The 19,546-nt window shown below is 45.0% G+C and overlaps 4 protein-coding genes across 7 annotated transcripts; 2 read left to right on the top strand and 2 right to left on the bottom strand.

Moving 5' to 3' along the window:
- Positions 1 to 218: 218 nt before the first annotated feature.
- cnot2 (CCR4-NOT transcription complex, subunit 2) lies at positions 219 to 5,818 on the bottom strand. Of its 3 annotated transcripts, none has more exons than XM_076170430.1 (15): positions 5,752 to 5,818; positions 4,290 to 4,433; positions 4,127 to 4,199; positions 3,779 to 3,926; positions 3,495 to 3,677; positions 2,905 to 2,984; positions 2,589 to 2,714; positions 2,320 to 2,444; positions 2,100 to 2,217; positions 1,743 to 1,938; positions 1,584 to 1,645; positions 1,176 to 1,225; positions 978 to 1,078; positions 688 to 832; positions 219 to 538 (listed from the first exon to the last, which is right to left on the bottom strand). In XM_076170430.1, the coding sequence occupies exons 2-15, from the start codon at positions 4,419 to 4,421 to the stop codon at positions 452 to 454; spliced, it is 1,626 nt and encodes a 541-aa protein (XP_076026545.1). In that variant the 5' UTR covers positions 4,422 to 4,433; positions 5,752 to 5,818; the 3' UTR covers positions 219 to 451. The 3 variants fall into 3 exon arrangements, with proteins under 3 accessions (XP_076026545.1, XP_076026566.1, XP_076026555.1); XM_076170451.1 differs by having other exon boundaries at positions 1,743 to 1,899; XM_076170440.1 differs by lacking the exon at positions 5,752 to 5,818 and adding an exon at positions 5,391 to 5,737.
- A 1,782-nt stretch (positions 5,819 to 7,600) lies between these two features.
- On the top strand, positions 7,601 to 8,425 carry lrrc10 (leucine rich repeat containing 10). Its single transcript, XM_076140712.1, has one exon. The coding sequence runs from the start codon at positions 7,601 to 7,603 to the stop codon at positions 8,423 to 8,425; it is 825 nt and encodes a 274-aa protein (XP_075996827.1).
- Positions 8,426 to 9,657: 1,232 nt separating this feature from the next.
- LOC143016580 (seipin-like) lies at positions 9,658 to 12,275 on the bottom strand. The gene has a single exon (XM_076170980.1). It carries the CDS (start codon positions 12,011 to 12,013, stop codon positions 10,769 to 10,771), a length of 1,245 nt encoding a protein of 414 aa, XP_076027095.1. The 5' UTR covers positions 12,014 to 12,275; the 3' UTR covers positions 9,658 to 10,768.
- A 26-nt stretch (positions 12,276 to 12,301) lies between these two features.
- fnbp4 (formin binding protein 4) lies at positions 12,302 to 19,453 on the top strand. Of its 2 annotated transcripts, none has more exons than XM_076170972.1 (17): positions 12,302 to 12,510; positions 12,902 to 12,979; positions 13,076 to 13,188; positions 13,863 to 14,028; positions 14,360 to 14,507; positions 14,628 to 14,730; positions 14,840 to 15,187; positions 15,268 to 15,454; positions 15,574 to 15,692; positions 15,767 to 15,871; positions 16,157 to 16,290; positions 17,186 to 17,346; positions 17,511 to 17,809; positions 17,909 to 18,026; positions 18,388 to 18,590; positions 18,713 to 18,870; positions 18,960 to 19,453. In XM_076170972.1, exons 1-17 carry the CDS (start codon positions 12,387 to 12,389, stop codon positions 19,048 to 19,050), a joined length of 2,655 nt encoding a protein of 884 aa, XP_076027087.1. In that variant the 5' UTR covers positions 12,302 to 12,386; the 3' UTR covers positions 19,051 to 19,453. The 2 variants fall into 2 exon arrangements, with proteins under 2 accessions (XP_076027087.1, XP_076027079.1); XM_076170964.1 differs by having other exon boundaries at positions 15,571 to 15,692.
- Positions 19,454 to 19,546: the final 93 nt, after the last annotated feature.

Here is a 19,546-nt window from a genome sequence, read left to right as displayed (position 1 = left end):
AGTGCAACAATAAACATTGCATTTGTCACCCTTTCTCTTGCTTCTGAGGATGGTGCTTCGTTAACTTTGCCTTCCCCGCTTTTGCTGTTCTAAACATTGGTTGAAAATATGAGGCATAACCCTTGTTCTGTCACTGCCCGTGCCCTGTGGTCAGTCCTCCATTCTAGAACAAAACAGGCTTCAGATTCTGAGACGTAAACATAACACAGACCCTGCTCAAAACAAGACAAAAAAGGAGGAACATAAGGAATAAAAACAGAACAAGTGTTGGTGTTTTGGGCAGCATATAATCTGGAAAGGCAGGGCAGATTTTGTATGGTGGCGTCAACCCCCACAGTCAAATAGCCAAAATCCTCAAGGAATAAAAACCAAGCTGCATGAACCACAGCGCCCTCTCTGGACAACAGTGTTGTGTGCAGGAACAGCTGTGGCCTTTGGACTGGTCTGGGCCTTAGAAGGCCTGCTGGGCTGGGTTGTAGTTGAATGTTGCTGGCACGTGAGGCCTTTCTTCCAGCTTGTCATACTCCAGATGAAATTCCTGAGAGATGTAAATAGAATTTTAATGAGACAGGAAGAAGGCAAGTTACGACAAAAACGGGGGGAAAAAAATCTATAAGCCTAAGAACACAAAGGCTACGTTTTTAAAAATCAACAAGCAATTTCTGATGACGAGGCTGAAATTCTCACCTTGGCTATCTTTCTCCAGTTAATACAATCAAAAAAGTAGTAGGTTCCCCGCTCGTAGGTGTTGGTCTTCAGTGTCGGCTCCATACCAGGCGCTCTTGTGATCCAAACCCGTTCCTCCTTATGGTACCTCCAGTCCCGGTTAAAGCTAGAAAACAAAGTTAAGAGAGATTTTATTGCGAGCAACCTGGGGAGCTCTGAAGAGACTTGAAGAAAATAGCCAACTGCAAAGCTCAGTCAGCAAGGAAGGGGAAGAGGGAAACACCCAGAGTGCTGGCGGGTCAATTACTCACAGCTCTACTGCTGCCAAAAGCTGTAGCAGGTCTCCACCGTTCATGTAGTAGAGGTAGAACAACAGGTCTTCCCCATATCGAGCCAGTTTGATTGCCGCCAGCTACAGAGCGAAACACAAACATGTCAACATTAATACAGTTATTGTTGGACCCATATGTAGTGCTTCATTATCTATTGTGCCACTGTTACACACTCACCTTGTCCCTTATGTGGATATTGGTTAAGTATTCGGAGGGAACATGGAAGTCTGAAAAGAGAAAGCAGGTTAATGGAGCAGCGGCGGAAACTGGGACTACAATATTAGGGGTATTTTAAGCGTTATGTTTTAACGAAACATTTTTACAGACAGTGCCTCAGCTAATTACAACAAAGAAAACCACGTTAGACTAAAACTTATGTTCTTCTTTAAATCAATGTTTGCCATTTAGGAATCAGCTGCTATCTATTTCCTGCTACATGCAACAAAAGCTCAGCCAGATTTGTTGTGGTCGGCAGAGAGATGCAGTCAGTCATGAGCTTCTATTGCCCCCCGCAAAATATCTTAAGTAAAAGTGATCAAGACAAACTAAATAGAAAACGTGTTGATGAAAGAGTTCGCGTCTCACCGATGTCTTGAGGTCGACACGGAGCAGAGGCCCACGGTGAAGCGAATTTCGGGTAGAGATTTCTGTGAGGAAAAGAAGAGGCAGGGTTTATAAACAGACACAGGGTTCATTCACAGGTACAACTGATTTGAATCACAAAGGGTAGGATGGCTCTCTTACTCTGGGGAGTTGAGGTTGAGTCCCAGTGTCGTGAGGTCGCTCCCCAGTGCCAGATGGACCATCCCGGGATCCGTCTCTGCCGCTCGGATAAAGGTGAGCAGTCCGATCATCCCGAATTGGTCTGTCACCATTCCTGAGGGAATGTTCGTCACCCGACCTGCAGCAGTGAAGAATCCAGAGTTCAGTAGAGCTGAAACTGAATGATTACAGTGATCATATAAAATTCATACAAAAGCTTCTCTTTGTTTCTCATGACACTTTCAGTAAACTCAAATGTAAGGGATATCAGCGACCATAGAGCCCCACTGTTTCGCCCCAGTGGGATTGGGAGTGACACCATCTTGTGGGAGGTCTTACCATCGGGCAAAACCTGGATCCCTTTCTTCAGGTTGTTGTTCTGTGCCGAGGACGTCTTGTCTCCAGGGAACTTGGGCCCGTCTGCGTTGGACGTGCTCTTGCCTGTGGAGTTCAAGTTCTAGGGGAAAGTCAAGAGACAAAACAAGGAGTCAGAAAAAGCGCGTCCAATGAATCAAACATCCTTGGATACGGAGAGCAGACAGGAAAGGATTACGCTTACGGTTTTGCTGTCGTCGTTGCTCAACGTGGGGTCCTTATAGTTGGGGCCAGGCAACGCAGGAAAGTCCTCGTTATGAATGGAGAAATCCTGCGTCTGTTCAGTCGATGGTTTGGTCACCATGCCAACTAGGGGGGAGACAAGGACAGCATAATGATTATTAGATGGGTATTTTTCATTCATCTATACTGGGATCACAAGCACCTCCTGTGTTTACGGAGCATTTTAACATCAGTGTGAGCAGCAGCAGCATCGTGAGCAGGCCTGCCTACCATAGGGAGCCCTTCCTGCCAGCGGGTTGAGCACTGGCGTTGGGTTTCCAGTCCCTTCTCTCCGACTTCTCTCCGCTAGTGCAGGGAAGTCCGACAGATCCAGTCCTGTTAGGTTTTCACTCCCGTCTGCAACAACGGAGAAATTAAACCAACTTATTAAATGCTGTTTAACTGTGAAAAGCGTCAATTGCTGATTTAATCATTCATCTGTTCCTGGTGGTTAAAATAAAACAGTTCACTTGTTGAGTTGTTGAATATAAATGTGCTGTTAAACTTTTATTTAAGAGGAAAGATCCTTTTGTTTCAACACACTCACCTGTGCCATTGAAGATGTTGCTTGATAACGAGTTGTTCATTCCGAAAGCCTGATTGCGATTCATTCCAAACCCCGACATGCTGCAGAGAAAGACGAAGAGTGTTAAAAAAAGTGTAGAACAGAGAAGTACACGCTTGAATTATTGTCTTACATTACTTTGCTATTCGCTGCTCTTCAGTCAGGATGAGCAATGTGAATTAGTAAAGCCCAGCTATAGTTACAGCACATGTACTATGTTCTGTTTGAGCCGATGAAACTTTCATGCGGTGCGTTTGTAAGCTGTGGGATCCTTGGCCGAGCCGCAGCAGCTCAGCTCAGTTAAAGCAATCAAACTGCCGGCTTTCCTCACTGGCGAGCTAATTAAAAGTCACAACTCAGTAGTCAAAGAGCCGAGTGAGGACAAGTTGTTTAAAATGCACACACCTGCCTGAGTCATGTAGGGTTTTAATTTCCCCTCCTCTTACAGGCTGGGTGACTTCTCTTCTGATTTAGAGCTGTTTGTCTAAGACCTAGCTTATCATTCTGAACAGTGAAACAGTTTGGAACAATAGAAGCTACAGAGGACATGCGGTAACACTAAGCCTGTGTACCTGTTTATGGTGAAGGGCTGGCGTGCTGGCTGCTGTTTGGGCATACAGATGATGCTGGGCGAGCTGCGGTTGGGGCTGCCCAGCCCAGAGCTGCCCATACTGTTGGTCCTGCCACTCATCCCGATGCCTTGGCCAACCTGAGAGTGGTTCAGCATGTTTCTTGTGTTCATCGGCAAACTCCCCCTGTGGAAGCACGGCCGTGTCAGATTCTCGTTTCAAGTCCTCTGTTTTGTTACAAACAAAGATCATCAAAGTGTTTATGTGTACAAAATACATACACACACCTGCTTGGTGATGGAGGCGTATGGAGGGACATGGTGGGAACCCCCGTGGTGGGAGTTATATGACTTGGTAGCTGAGTTCCTTGCGTTAGATTTCGGTTTAGCTGTGGTGTGCTGTTGCCCATCCCCCGTACTGAGAAGCCAAGTGCACCTGCAGAGAAACAAGGAACACAAACAGAAAGAAAGAAACAGATCAATTACTTCTTGTATTTTACTCTGAGAAAATGAACACTAAACTAATCTGCAACCGAGCTCACTGCAGAGTTTACATGCTGGTTTAGTTCCACCTGGAGTGTGTTAGATATTGGAAATAGCTTATGCGAGTGCTTTGCAGGCTAAACTGACACTTACTTTGTGGGCCATACAAACTTGCACCCAGCTGTGACAGCTGACCCGATGATGATGGTGATGGAGAGGACAGCATCTGGAGGAAGACATGGAGAATAGGACACAGTAAGATAACTAAGCAAGCTCACCTTTAATGTTAATGAATGAAAGAAAGGCGTAAACTTACAGGTATTAGACTCACGTCCTTGTCCGACCGATGTGGAAACATCGACGATTGGTTGTAGTACATGCTTTCATCAGTAAAGTCGTTATCGACTACCTCGACAAACTCTACAAATTTCTTTCGCGAACCGAACATGCCTTTCGTCACCTGCGGGGAGAGCAGAGCTGGAGTTAGAATGTTGAACCGGCACAAATACAACTGCACACTGAAGAACAAAGTCATTATTTTGATGAATGTCTCTAAAATTTCCCCTTGAATAGGGGAGATTTAATAACTTTGCATGCTTTAATATTCCACATCTACTTGCTCCAACATGTCCCCGAATGTAAAGTTACAGCTAATAACTTTCATTACGCATTACTGATTTTTTTTTCTTAAATATTTATAATATTTTTTTTTAAATATAAATTGTCGAGAAAATAGACACAAGTACACAAAAAACATCGCAAAAATCCTCAAACTTCCTATTTTGTCATTATGACTAAGAAAAGCACCGTGGGGGGGGGGGGAATTAAAAGTGAAATGAAACTGAAAAGCAGCAAATTCTCACTTTTGAACAAATGGACCGTGTTTGAGTTGAAGTGTGAAAGTTGAAGTGCAGTCACGTCAATCGACTAATTACTTTGTTCACCACTCAGACAAAGTGTGCGCATCATTCCATTGATCCTTTCGATCAAATCGGAAATTCCTGATATCTTACATTAAATGTATCCGTGTGTGTAATTCCGCTACGTTAAGTTGTGTTTTGTCTTTAGTAAACTTGAGCTTTTAAATTAAAGTCTAATGTCCTCGCGGTAAGCACTGTGTTGACACAACACGATAACAGGTTCAACTTCAAAAAGAAGAAGAATGAAGTACTTAACAGCTCTAAATCACATCTTAGCCTAAGCAAAACCGATTAACAAATACTTAACCTGTCTTTTTGTGTCACAAGTAGCTCTTAACTGAAGTAAAACAATGGAGGAAGTGCTAAGTCGTGTTTTCAAAGTGTATAGAAATATAAAAGCTAACAGGCTAGTTAGCCAGCACAAGTGTAGCTAGCGTTAGCAGCTTTTGGTTGCTTGCTTGTAGTCACTCTGCGTTAGCCTCGTTAGCTTAGCTTACCGTCAGACACAAGCAGAGTCTGCAAACGAGCGAGCTAATAAAGCAGCAAAGCGGCTACGGGCTCCTCTCCGCAACTCAAAACACACTGACGCGGCTATCCGGGGCTTTCACTGTCAACTAGCAGCCAGTGGTGTGTTCAGGGCCCTGAATGCCTCCTGATACCCGCAGTCAGTTGCCCGTTTTCTGCCCACTTTACGCTCGTTTGCAGGTAGCGGAGTAGCGACCGCAGGCCCGCGCTACAAGGTGCAAAGCGGCTCGGATCCACACGGAGCTGAACGGCGAGGGATATAATTCATGCTGGGAGGTTAAATTTGGACCGAGACGCCTCAGTGTGAGCTAAATTAAAATAAAATAGCCTCACCGCATCAATTTCCCTTCTATGCTTTAGATCCAAGATGGCTGTGTGTTGGAAAGTATAGCCTTTACCCTCTGACCTTACAACCTGCTGACCACTTCCGTACACAAAGGCAACAAGAGGAGCTATTAAACAAAACGTAATTCAGAAATATATAATATATAATATGTATAATATTCAAAATAAATACCGTTTAAAATAGAATTCTATGACACCCAGTTGGCAGGTTTCAACGTTTCAAAGTAATATGTACACTATATGCACCTGTTGTGAGATTAATGTTGAACGTACGTTTCATTTTGTATGTATTGATTAGCGTTTAGATTATTTATCTGCAATAAGAAAGGTACGGGGATAACACACCAAGACAAATATCATAGCGTTTATAGAAATGTGACCACAATATTGATTCACACGTTTATTTGGTAATCAATTTACTTATAGTCATGAATTAATGGTAATACAAAGTGTTAAAAGTTGTGATTGATAATAATAATTGCACAATTTGCTGCAAAAATCTGTGATTTTGATCGCAAAAATCACACAAAAAAATTATTGCTGAAGGAGACAACGTTTTCCACCAGATGGCAGCAATACAACATTGAGGGCTGCTGCCTTTATAATCACGAGGGCTTTGAGTATTTGCAGCTTCTGTGTACTTTTATACTGAATGTGTAGAGTCAGATGTGATTTGATATATATTGCATTTTGCTGAAAAAGCGCGGCCCTCACAGATTGTCCATGCTGTGGTTGCGTGTAATTTAGAAGAAATCTTCAATGATTCTTCTTGTACTTGGCGTGAGTTGGCTTGTTGCCTGTTAGAGGCCTCCAGATAGGCATTGATAAGAAGTACAAGTGCTAAAAACAATCTGTCCATGAACAAAAACAGACCAGGGGCAGCCAGTAAGGACCCTTCTGATAAGGAAAATGAAATTCCTTCTCAGTTTTATCTAGTTAAAGAATGACTGTAATGAAGGTACACACGATAATGTGGACAAATCACACCTCAGACAGACAGGAATTATTATTCCATATCTTACTTTTAAGAAATAAACTTTCCTAATGGAAGATAAATAGGAAATTGTAGTCCATGTACAATGTGGTACTGACAAAACACAGACCTACCCTCCACTATACCCCATATGTAAATGTTTGCCGCCTAGAGACTATCTAAGTCAATGCTAAACACCTACAGACTGCCCCTTGAGTCTCTATGCAAACTGTGACAAATTCTTGAGATTATTCCACTTGTCTGCCGTGGTGGCACAGACTCAGAGCTGCTTCCTGGCCTATTGAAAGTGGAATGTAAATGACCTTAACTGCTCTTTCATCACCAAGTAGCCTACTTCTAATGCTTATAGCACCCTTCCCCTCCCCGTCTCTGTCTTCCACCTCTGTCATCTCCGAGAAGAAGGGGGAAAGTCATTAGGCACAAATGGGGAGGAGAGAGCTGCTCGTGGTTGCTACCGCGTAAAGTCAGGGTAAAGCTCAGAGGCACTGAGAGATAGTGAGAGGAAGAGGCAGGGGAATATCTACCTAAGGAATACAATAGGTTTTCATCTCATTAGGATAGATAAACAAACAGCTTATAGTGGGAGATGCTGCAAATCACGGACATCACCAGGAAGCCAGTAGGTTTTTACTGTAATTATGATAACCTATATCTTCTATCAAATAAAAGTCTGTACTTACTGCTTCATGTTTTTGCATATATTGTTGCTGTAGTGCACAGATGCTTACATTGTTGCACACTTGTTTCATTCTTACAGTATAGTATTAAGATCACGAAGATCAGAGGGGCAGTGGAGGAGCGTCAGTGGAATAACATTTACTCGAAGATGTTGAAGTGAGCAAGATGGGGAATGCCATGCGAGGAGTCATTGCCTTTATTCCTTCCGAGCGCTGTCAACGATTCTTAGTTGGGGACCTGAAGGAAATGCCACTGGATCGGACCCTAGACCTGAGTGGCCGGCAGCTACGTCGGATGCCTGTTGCAGCCTGTGTCTTTGACGAACTGGTGAAGCTCTACCTGAGTGGCAACAATCTAAGTAGTTTACCAGCTGAACTACAAGGACTGAGGAAACTGCAGCTTTTGGCCCTGGACTTTAACAGCTTTGAGGAGCTCCCTGCAGCTGTGTGCAGATTACCCCAGCTCTGCATCCTTTACCTGGGTAACAACAGGCTTTACTACCTTCCAAGAGAACTAAGTGAGCTTAAGGAACTTAACACGCTGTGGCTGGAAATGAACTGCTTCACTGTTTTTCCCCAGATTGTTTGTGATCTGCCTAATCTGAAGACACTGCACCTTGGGTATAACCAGATAAAGACTTTACCTATGGAACTTGGAAGCCTTAGAGAACTACGAAGCATATGGCTTGCTGGGAACCAGTTTGTAGACTTCCCTCCAGTGTTGCTGGAAATGCACTTTCTAGCTGTCATTGATGTGGATCGCAACAAAATACGTCGCTTCCCAGCCTTGTGTCACCTGCAGGGTTTAAAACTTGTCATTTACGATCATAACCCCTGTGTCAATGCCCCAATGGTGGGCGAGGGAGTCAGAAGGGTCGGGCGCTGGGCAGATTGCTCAGACGACGAACAAGATGACGACGGCTCAAAAGGAGCAAGTGAGGCTACAGCGGAGGTCACAGAGGTACAGCCCGACGAGGAGCAGAATATTTAGGGTCAAGGAACACACTGACCTTCAGCTGTGGTGAGGCCGGCCAGTGCAGGACACCACTCAAGTAGTGCACTTGACAGCAGCCATTTGTTTGAGATTGTTGCACAGTGAGCCGTTGGTATTTGTTCCATATAAGGTAGAGCAAATCAAATGTGCTTTACAATGAGATACAAAGAATCAAAGCAGTTACAAAAACATGGACAGTGTGAAAATTTCGATCGTCACTGATATCAGTAGTAGTATCTTATATTGTGGATTTGTTACAGTATGCATGTGACTTGTAATATAAGGAAATGGCTAATAATACCATTCATGATGGCTGTGCTCCTTTTACACCAGAAAGATGTGCTAGTCACAGCACCAAGACCCTTGTGTTGGCAGTGGCACACCTAAATGAACAGCTTAATAATGAGATCATCATGGATAATACACGTTTTTCAGAATCAGCATGTCCGTAGTGAGAAAGGTGTATTGTTAGTTAAATGGCCTATGTAGTCGTGTTGCTACACAAAAGGTCATCTAAGAATTCATTTGGTCTGTGATAATCGTGATGTCAGCTGACAATATATAATATATTTAAAACAAGTTGTTTTGAGGTTCTTACAGAGTGAAGTACAGTGCCGGAGAAAAAGAAAATAATTCATAATAGTAACAGTACAGCAGAATCTCATATATCTGCACCCGCTGAGGCTAAATAAAGTAAGATTTCAATACAAATGATGGATGGTGTAAGTTAATTAGTGCTCTCCTTATCCAGCCCAATGCATAATTCATCTGATAGAATGGGGTTGTGGCTTTGAATAAAGACTGCTAATGGCCTTTAATATCACCACAACGTTCTGATATGCAAGGATTTTGAATGCAGCTTTGCACTTATTTAGTGTACTAGAGATCTGAAGATTAACTGAGATACTAGAATGCATCACTCTGGCCTCTTTTGCGTCCCTTTAACAGGACAATAAGGGGATGTGACAATGTGTTGCATACTGTACATGCCCTGTCACTTACTGCAGTTGGAAATGTTTGCACAGACAAACTGAACTATTCCCAGTTTCCTTATTTCTTCTTGTACATAAATCTACATGTTTGGTGAATATATATATAGACATCATTTTGTTTAATCATTCATCTGATCTTCAAATAAAGATACACTCCCTTATTTTGTTATTGTTTGCCACCTCAACAAAACATTGAGAATAAAGAATGCACACCAATGCGTGTGTTTATTTGCATGTATTTAATTCTCTATTGACACATAAATAACATATACAGAGCAGAAATCCATGATGACATGTAGTTGTACATCATAGGTAACAATATCTTTGGTATGGAATTCCACAGTAACACAACTTGCACAAACCCACCCACAAACATAAAACCTAGCAATCCTCACATGGAGGTTAAAAACAGGCTGAACACTCTTCAAACGTTGTTGGTCCATCACCCAGCATAATTTCCAAAAGACAAACTTCACTTATCCTTCTTATCTACATTAAACACAACATTAAACAAAAGCAACTTTAAAATTTCCAGGGAGTTTGCAGGGTACAAACTCAACCGTAACAGACACCAAATTCAGTACAAAGATCTGATGGAATGGATCACAATGTTGCATCCCAAACTAAATTTACCATGACAATTAATTTAGCCATGACACTGAGAGAGATCATCCTTTTTCTGCAAAATGAATAAAACACATTCATTGAGTCAATCGAACTATTTTAACAGCCCTCAGGCTGCACCCTTAATGTACAGTACATTCTTTCTCTTTCCATCTTATTTAAAACAAAGCCACTCTCTCGAGGAAGTTTTCCTCTAAGAAAAAGTATCATGAGAGCATATCGGTTGAAAGGGTGTGAAATCAAGTGCAAGGAATGTGCAAGTTTGGGAATAGGAGTGTTCCTGTAAGCTATTAGGAGTTAGTCTACCAATTTAAAGTGATCGAAGCAGTAGTACATAAGCAGGTTCAAGGGTGTGTTAACTTGTGGGCCGACACCTGACAGGAACTCCAAATCCCTGCAGACAATACAACCTCACCAGATTTGGAATGGAACGTCTGCTGCTATCAGTGTCATGAAAACTGTAGTGACACAAACGTCCATGAGACATGAAACAGTGCATCAAGAAGAGGCAGTCAATGAAACAATACTAAGCATACTAAGAAAGCTGAGGTCAACACTTCAAGGTTACAATGAGGTAAAATGTTATTAAGACAAGACAATGAGCTGTTGGTTAGATAAAACACACATACTTTCTTATGCATGTATATTAATGTCAGCTAAAAATGTGATAGCTTGATTCTATCAATATCTGCCCAATCACATCCAACCTATGCTACTGTGAACCTCACAGGCTCATCCAGGGCCCGACTCTCTGGCGGAGAACCGTCTCCTCCGTTTGAGGCAGCAGGCTTCCATCCAGTGTGTCTGAGCTGTTCTGCCCCTCAGGCGCCTGAGAGTCATGAGATGCTTCCTCACTTGAATCTGTTGTATCTGTTATATCTGGTGCATCTGCCGCAGAGACATCTGTGGTAACCGGGGGCTTCTCTGATGACAATTCCTGTACTGTGTCAATTCCCTGAAATTCTGATGCATCAATCGCAGAACCAATATCACTAGGAGGAATATCAGTTTCTTTCAGCATGGATGCAGACTCTATGCGCTTCAGAGCCTCCACTTTCCTCTGCTGGAAGCGGGTGTTGTCCCCCATCATAACGTTGACCCTCACTTGCTCTGGAGGCCAGAGTCCACCCCATATGAACTGGAGGTAGCTGAAAAGCACAATGATACTGAGGAAGACAAAGTTGGTGGCAATGCCGATCACTGCAGATGTCAGGGGGAAGTTGTAGAGAACGTATCGTATGCCAGTGAAGTAAGCGTGAATACGAAGCTGCGATGAGTAGATCTGCACGTTTTTGGACTGGACCTCCACAACTGCACCAATGGTGGGTTGATAAGCGTTGGTCTTGTAGTCAGAGAAGAGCTCAACTTCTATGAGCTGCTTCTGCTCAGCCATCCCAGTCAGGAGAAATGGTGAGAAGATCAAAGTGCTCAGGCTCTTAAGGAGACTGGAGCGGTAATGCAACATAGTAGAGCGTCCAACAGATGAGACTGTCCTCCCCTCCTTGGTATAGCAGGACATCTTGATCATGAACATCCCCAGCTGTTCATTCACTGGAGACTCTGGCATCTCCAACTCCAAAGATATCCGATAAGGCTGACCGTAGGCCATCACCTGGTCCTTCTCGTTCTTCAAAAGGGAGATGTTGGCCGTGGGGAAGGAGCAAAGCGCTGCGCCGTCACAGTCAGAGGTGTAGTAGTAGTGCACAGGGGTGGAGAAGCTGACAGTAGGCATGTAGGAGTAATAGAAGCTTCCATAGAGAAAGATGGAGACCCAGAGCAGCAGGACGAGGATACAAAACAGGATAGCGACCTGGAATAGAGTTCGGCGGGTTTTGAGGAGGGTGCCGGCAGCCACATCCTGCAGCCAGCGGAGAACCGTGGCCATCGCACTCCCCATGGTGTCCGGTGTGCTACACAACGACCCCTTACTGGTCTGCTGCTGGCGAGGAGGCTCCTTATTCTCAGACATCAGTGGGTGGCTCCCAAACAACTACAAGAACTGGGATTGTTTATCTTCAGTCACAGCATGACAGCTGATCTGCCCCCTCTCACCGAGTCAATGACGTATTAACTTTTTACTGCCGCACAATTTGGTACACACGAAAAATATAAACTTCGACTTTGGTGAAACAATTTTTAATGTTTCTAAAAAACCGTATTCCACTGCTCGGAGAATGTTTACATACGCCCCCTTGACAACTTAGCCGCTAGCAGATTTAGCCGCAACAACACCGGATATGGGACGTGTGACCCGGAAGTGTTCGTCTTCTTTTGTGCTAGCTTCATCATCCCTCGTCGGCGGCGCATTTTGGCTCAACGACGGCCAAGCAACAACGCCAAGGATGGGGAAGAAAAGTCGGGTAACCGGAGGAGCAGCGGGTCGGCGAACGATCCTACAGCTTTCACCTCCCGGACTACGCGTTGGGGCCACCGGCGAGAGAGAAGAGGCGCCATCGGGATCCGACGGTAAATGCTTGACCGCATTCTCTGGGTGGATTGTTGGCAGCGAGCTAACTGCTAAAGCTACGGTTAACCAGCTAAAGCTAAAACCGAAACATTAAGACCATTACGTGTATTACAACATTTCTAGCGCGTAATAATCGTTACAATTAACCCACCAATAATTATGAAGGCTGACTACGCGGTGAACGGCATTCATAATCAGTTATATTGTATTTAGCGGCTATAGAGGTTGCTAAGCTATCGTATACACACCAACCACCGTCAGCTAGTTTTCTGTAGCTTTGCGTGCTTGGCTGGCCGCGACGGATTGTTTACTTGTGGGGTTTTAGAATATAGTTTTTTTGTAAATTAATAAGCTGTTGAGTCTAAATCATGTTGCTGATGTGATTTACAGACGAACAGGAAGGTGATGGACTGAGATTATTGAGAGAAAGAAGTGCACAGATGAAGACTCCCGCCGTGAGGGCCACGGGTAAGTGTTTGTGTCCGTGTTTGTTTTCCACATGTGTGTCCGCGTGTGTGAGACCGTATCGTGACCTAACCAAACTCTCCCTGGTTCCGCATGTAGAGGGTTTGTCCCTGCTCGGGGCCTATGAAGACAGTGATGACGAGGAAGCTGATGTCAAGCCTCAGTTGAACAAATCTACAGACATTGACAGCACACTGGCGAATTTCATGGCTGTAAGTACGAAGTGTTTTTTTATGACTGTTTTGATTACTGGATGCTGAATACATGTTATTTAATAGTTAACAGTGTGTGTGAGCATTTGTACGTTTGTGGCGATGTTTGTGTTGATCTGCAATGAGCCCCGTTTGTCCGATCATCTCCAAACTTGCCAAAAACTTTGTTCAGGGGCTAGGAGGATTTATAATTTAGAAATTTTATTTATGTTACTGAAATAAATAATATACAGTGGGTGATTTGAATGGAAGGAAGAACACCGTCATAAGGGCATTATGAATGGTATCACAATTTACGGTTGAGGAGACATGAAAAGACACGCCCAAGCATCGCCCAGAATGACATCATGTTGTCACAGCCGCCCCGTGACAGCGACGATGCGCTTCCCTTCACATTGTCAGAAGGGAAATCCCTGTCAGTCTGGCTTTGGCACTAATCATTGACAGAGGTCGGGGTTGAGAACGAGCGTGTTGACATCCGCCTTCCTCAACCTGTGTTTGCTCACAGCCAGCTGTACACAGGTGACGAGGAAAGCCGCCCCTTAGTTCCTTTCTGCTCCAGTAATGTAGTAATGACATGTTGTGTGTGTGTGTGTGGCCAATGTTCTGGTATGGAAAATGAAGAAAATGGTTAAAAAAAACCAATCAATTAATATTTTTCTTGATTGTCGTAGGAAATTGATGCAATCACCACCCAGCCGAGTTCAGATGATGCAGCAGCGACCAGCACCCCACCCAAACCTGATGCGAACGCTCAGCAGCCCGCCGCCCGCGAGGGATCGGATCAGCAGAGCACAGCGGCTGAGTTTCAGTACAACACTCAGTACTCATTAGCTGGAGGTAACTGTGCCATGTTGAAAATCGAACGTTCCTCATTGACTCTCTGATTGTCACCCAGCTCATTTTCAAGACCCTATAATGATGAACTAAGTTAACTCATAAGCAACACGTTTTGTTTTACACCGCAACACACTTTTACAATTCTGTTGAAATGCATGCCAAAGTTGTTTAGTTTCTACTTTCATTACTATTAACCTGTAATATTCATTCAGGGCTTAGTGTAAATGAATAAAACTTTGTCAGGAAAATTGAATTACCCTCATCGGTTGGTTGTAATGTGCCATGAGTCGCTCTGAAGTGTCTCCTGTACGTGCCTTTCCTTTTATTCCAGCGGGTGTTGAGATGGGAGACTGGCAGGAAGTCTGGGACGACAACTCAGGCTGCTACTATTACTGGAACACACTGACCAATGAGGTGGCCTGGGAGCTGCCCCACTATTTGGCTGACCAGATGCAAAACCTGGGCCAGTATGCCAACAGGTGAAAGGCCGAGACACTTTCACTATTTTGGTGTTGTTGTAGCCTGTTATGTACACTATCTGTTTTTAGTAAACACTTGGCTGTAAGTTGACTTGCATCTGTTCCATTGTATTCTTCCAGTTCCAGTGTCAATGGCAACGGTACTGCACATACAGCTTGTTATGCAGAGGAAAATACTGCGCCTGCTGCAGCCCCAACTTCCGTGAAAGAGGCTAAACCGAAGGCAAGTTTGAATTCGTAGTCGCAGACAAATTAAAATGAGGTTGAATCTGTGGTGCACAGCTCAAAAACAGTGATTTAATATGTAACCAGTGCTATTTCCTTCCTGACAGGAGGTGATGGAGAGCGTCGTAGGCCTCACAAGTGAAGAGGAGGAGCATCGTGGGGTGGCCGCCTCCCTGCTTGGCCCGCTGATTCCCCCTGAGGTGAAGGAGGCGGAGGACAAGTGGAGGAAAAGGTTGATCAAAGGCCTGGAGGAGACCACAGACAACAGTGTGGATTCAGATGGAGAGGTTGCTCGCCTTCCAGGATCTCCCTGTACCCCCCTGCGTGACCCAGACTCGACCCCCGCTGTCCAGAAGGATCCTCCCACCAAGAATCAGTCAGAGGAGAACTCTGCTGCGGAGGAAGAGACAGAGGAAGATACAATGGAGCTGGAACTGGCTTTAGAGAGGAAAAAGGTGGGTGTTTGTGCCATAGATGTGACTTGGCACACAACATTGGTGACGTACTGCATCTCTAACTTGTATAACACTCTTAGGCTGAACTGCGAGCCCTGGAGGAGGGCGACGGCAGTGCAGGGGGCTCCAGTCCTTGTTCTGAGACGAGCCAAGAAACCTCTCGGGGCCTTCAGCTGAAGAAAAGAAGGTGGAAGACGGCCTTCCCCAACGCTGCCAGCCCCGACTGTAACAGTAGAGGGTCAGATGTTCAGGAGAGCACAGACACAGGTGAGTCCAAATGACCACATGCTTTCTTTTTAGTTTATAAAGTCTGGTTTTGTAGTAGCCAAAGTTTCTTTCTCCCTCGATATTGGTAATAATTATGCTTCTTCTTGGTTTTGCAGTAGTTCCTGAAGTTGCAGAGAATGCCGTGGAAGGAGAGGATAAGGAAACGGACAATGTCGAGAAGGAGACTGTTCCAAAGGTTGTTGTAAAAGAAGAGGTGGTGGAAACTCCTGAGCTTAAGGTAACAATTATTATTATATCACTTGTGACGATGGCGGTTATGAGACAGATGTTTCATGTTGAATAAAAATGTAGTTTCAGATCGGAGAACTGGCAAACACCTTAACCAGCAAGATGGAATTCCTCGGGATAAACAAAAAGGCAATCTCAAACTTTCAGCTGCTTCTGCTACAAACGGAGGTAAGAAGATGGTTTCGCTTTCTTAAGCCGCGCTAACCCAGCTTCCAGTCATAGTGTGTGTCCCTGTGTGACTTACAATATTTAATGCATAATTTAATTCCGTACCATTTTGCACATTTGCCACGCGGTGGTATTTAATATTTAAGATTCTCATTTTAATTCATCACAAGGTGTCACCCTGGAAACATTGCGATTACTCTTCTGTGATACTAATCCATCTTTTCCTTCTCCTGTCCTCGTTCTCTCTCTCCGCTGTCCCCGCTGTCTTCTCTCTGTATTTTCCAGACGCGGATCGCCGACTGGAGGGAGGGCGCACTGAATGGTGTCTATCTGCGACGCAGGCTGCAAGAAGCTGCCGAACACATAAAATATTACGAACTTAACGCCACCCCTAAAGGCTGGTCCTGCCACTGGGACAGGTACGCGCTCCTTACCTTTCACATCTCTAAACTCCCTCGCCCCCCTCCTCAAACAGTCGTACCATGTGACTACACAGCCCTCAGTGCCAAGGTTGCATACAATGTAAGATGACTTGGGGAAGAAGCTTAACCTGTACAAGTGGATCAGAGTACATGCCAGAAACAGACTCTACAGGTTTCTGTGATGCAATCCTGGCACTCTGCCTCTGGACGTCCTGTCCCTGTAAAGCAGACTCTTGAGCCATTTTTGTGAGGGCATTTGTAGGACTGGTTTTGAGTCAAATCAGGGGTTGGGAGGGTTATGGTAGGAAGGTTGGTTGCGTGGGAAAGCTTTGCACTTTACAGGACTACACCCGAACGCAATGCAGACACAGTGATACCCCGGAAACAACGAGCGTCACACTCGACTAATAAAAGGTGAAGACGGAGCGAGGACGGGAATCCAGCAGGTCAGACCAACTCTATTTCATATGTCTTCCTGTATTTAATATATGAGAGAAAATGTAAAAGCTTCTGTGTTACTGTGAAACCTGTGGTTGTTGATGCTTCCTCCTGGACGCCTTCCTATGTCTGGGAGGGAATGGTTGTCAATATTGGATCATTTGTGACAACCATGGTGTGAGCTGCTGAATGCTACTTTCAGGACCTAGAGATGATTTGTTTTGGTTTGGTTTGTTTTTGAAAGCAAGGTGGGTTCCCTAACCACATCCATAATCACATTGCAATTAGGCCCATCTCCTGGGTGGCTAAAGTGGCCACTCATACAACATCATACAACTGTGGCCGATTTTGACCACTCCCTTGCCCAACTGTCCCAGGGTATTGTGCCTCTCAGCCAGTTGCGGGGCCGGCTGTTGAGACGCCTGTCCTCTATCTCTGTTGTCCCACTCTTTAGAGAGCACAGGCGGTATTTCTATGTGAACGACCGGACCGGTGCGTCGCAGTGGGATTTCCCAGCAGAGGAGGAAAAGGAAGATCCGAAAGGCGCCCAAGCTACTCAAACGCAGACATCCGGCCAAGGAGACACCAAAACTGTATCTGCCGACGGGGTCACAGGTCAGCCCACTACTACTCTGTCTCAGACCTGGTGTACGGTCTGCATGTCCATTTCGTCTCTGATGACTTTAGTGAAGCAGATTTGTACTCGGGGATAGATTGTGTGAATTTATTTCCTATTGTAAGTTGTACATGAAGCATCAACATGCTCTCCTCTCCTACAGGATCATCTACACATACCCCTGCTCCTCCACCAGAACCTCCTCAGCCCAGTGCATCATCATCAATCTGGTCCCCATCGCAGCCACCTCTTCCCGACAGTCCGCCCCCGCCTTCCGACTACCCCCCACCTCCCCCTTTACCCCCAGGCTCGCCGCCTCCGCCTCCTCCCCCCCCTGACAGCGATGGAGAAATCATGGAGGTGGAGATGGAGATGGACGATGATGACGGAGAACCTCCAGCTCCTGGAACTGAGGACGACGGCAGCGGTAGACCTCCTTTACCTCCAAGCGCCGGCACGAAGGTATGTAGCGATCATTAGTCGGGTTTGGCTAACACCCCTCAGAGTTGTGTGTTCGTTCTGTGTGGCAGCTTTAAGTGATACTCCTTTTCTTTCAAACAGGTCGTGGAGGCTTCAGGCCTGATGGGAAAGGGTCAGAAACGTAAAGCCGGCCAGCTGAGTAAAACCATTACCATCGGCAGCAGTGCCATTCTCTACACCCAGCCCACTGCCAGTGCAGGTGAGAACCCTCATGATGTCACTGCAATGTGTGCAGGAAACGCTGTGTTCATCTGTAGAAATGCCATTGCACATAGTCCAAAATGAGCCGATTCTGGGCCTCTGCTGACATCTTCTGTTCCACGTTTAACATGACTGCACTGAAGAACAAATACGCCACACATTTGTTTCCATTTGTTACCCACACAGTATTTAGACTCACAGAACCAACTGTTAACACACAGTTCTACATATACAAATGGCTCAAGAATAGTATTACTTAAGGTCATTAGAGAAATGCTAAGAAAATTGTCAATGTCAATTATAATTGGTAGCAGCATGTATCTTTATACCCAATAATGCCTGTTATTCTTTGTCTGCAGCACCTGTAATGGCAGTAAATGCCTACTGGGGTGTACCAGCGGTCGCCGCCCCTTTGGCTCCCCCCGAAACCCCGCCACCACCTGCTCCACCTGCCCCGGCTCTGCCCCCTCAACCACCGCTGCCGTCATCACAGATCCCTTTGGACTCCCTCGGCGCAAAAGCTCTGCCCACCGACAAGACCAAAAAACTGAAAAAGGAGAAGGTTGGTATTAAAGGTGTCATGTGCCCAACCTGGGGGTTGACAATTTTCTGTGGCATATTATGAGTCTGTAGTATTATTATTTTTTAACGCTCTGTACACATCACTCCTCCTTGTCGCTGTAGTTGAAGAAGAGTAAGACCAAAATGCCCTCTCTGGTGAAGAAGTGGCAGAACATCCAGAAAGAGCTGGACGAAGAAGAGAAGAGCAGCTCCAGCGACGAGGACAGGGATCAGCTCAACAAGAAAGGCATCGAGGAGTGGAAGCAACAGCAGCTCGTCACGTGAGTCGCTATGCAAATAGTCTACATTCTTCTCCGCAGCCTTTGCTCTCGGCTTCTTACTGACATCTCATTTGTTTTCAATTCCCCAGGGGAAAAGCTTCAAAGAACGCCAACTTTGAAGCCCTCCCTGCCGACTGGAGGGACCGACTGAAGAAAAGGAAAATGATGAGCAGCACGTAACATCTCGCCGGAGTCACTGTGGCACGTGCAGCATTTTAAAACCCGGTGGAGCCTTTTTATTCTAGGTTAATTCACCTCTTAACCATTTATTTTCATCACCATTCTCTTGACATTCAGACGACCTTAGATGGCAGGCCATTCATCAGGGGGGTTTGAATCTTCGAGTCTTTTTTCTTGTTTTTGTTGACAGTAATCGCAAATGTAAACGTGCCAAGTCTTCTTTTCTGTTTTTTTTTCAGGCAGGATTTATCAGAGATGTTGTATAGACGACTGTTTAGAGGTTTTCTCCATTTTATGGGGCATTTTTACATCCGTGTAAATAAAATGTTGCTTAATGGCGGGGGAGAGTGAATGTCAGTGAAGTTGTACATTTTGTAAAAATTATTAAACCGTTTTTTCCAAAGTCATCTTGTGCTTTAATGTGTTCTAAAGGTGAGGTCATTGTTGGATTTGTGTTTCCTGTGGGGTCTAACACATTTGTGCCTCGGGCGTCTCC

Source organism: Genypterus blacodes, unplaced genomic scaffold, assembly GCF_046128005.1.
Source record: "Genypterus blacodes isolate CSIRO-AG114 ecotype Tasmania unplaced genomic scaffold, CSIRO-AGI_Gbla_v1 ptg000015l_1, whole genome shotgun sequence".
NCBI lineage: Eukaryota > Metazoa > Chordata > Actinopteri > Ophidiiformes > Ophidiidae > Genypterus > Genypterus blacodes.
This window is presented reverse-complemented; position numbering and strand designations above follow the sequence as displayed.

What these genes read in the sequence shown, in the direction of transcription:
- cnot2 (XM_076170430.1), bottom strand. Translation starts at nt 4,421, where the DNA reads ATGTTCGGTTCGCGAAAGAAATTTGTAGAGTTTGTCGAGGTAGTCGAT. An exon ending in CAACATCTTCAATGGCACAG is followed by an intron (nt 2,715 to 2,904) that starts GTGAGTGTGTTG and finishes CCGTTGTTGCAG; the next exon opens with ACGGGAGTGAAAACCTAACA. An exon ending in GTGTCGACCTCAAGACATCG is followed by an intron (nt 1,226 to 1,583) that starts GTGAGACGCGAA and finishes TTCTCTTTTCAG; the next exon opens with ACTTCCATGTTCCCTCCGAA.
- LOC143016580 (XM_076170980.1), bottom strand. Translation starts at nt 12,013, where the DNA reads ATGTCTGAGAATAAGGAGCCTCCTCGCCAGCAGCAGACCAGTAAGGGG.
- lrrc10 (XM_076140712.1), top strand. Translation starts at nt 7,601, where the DNA reads ATGGGGAATGCCATGCGAGGAGTCATTGCCTTTATTCCTTCCGAGCGC.
- fnbp4 (XM_076170964.1), top strand. Translation starts at nt 12,387, where the DNA reads ATGGGGAAGAAAAGTCGGGTAACCGGAGGAGCAGCGGGTCGGCGAACG. An exon ending in TCCCGCCGTGAGGGCCACGG is followed by an intron (nt 12,980 to 13,075) that starts GTAAGTGTTTGT and finishes TTCCGCATGTAG; the next exon opens with AGGGTTTGTCCCTGCTCGGG. An exon ending in TCAGTACTCATTAGCTGGAG is followed by an intron (nt 14,029 to 14,359) that starts GTAACTGTGCCA and finishes CTTTTATTCCAG; the next exon opens with CGGGTGTTGAGATGGGAGAC.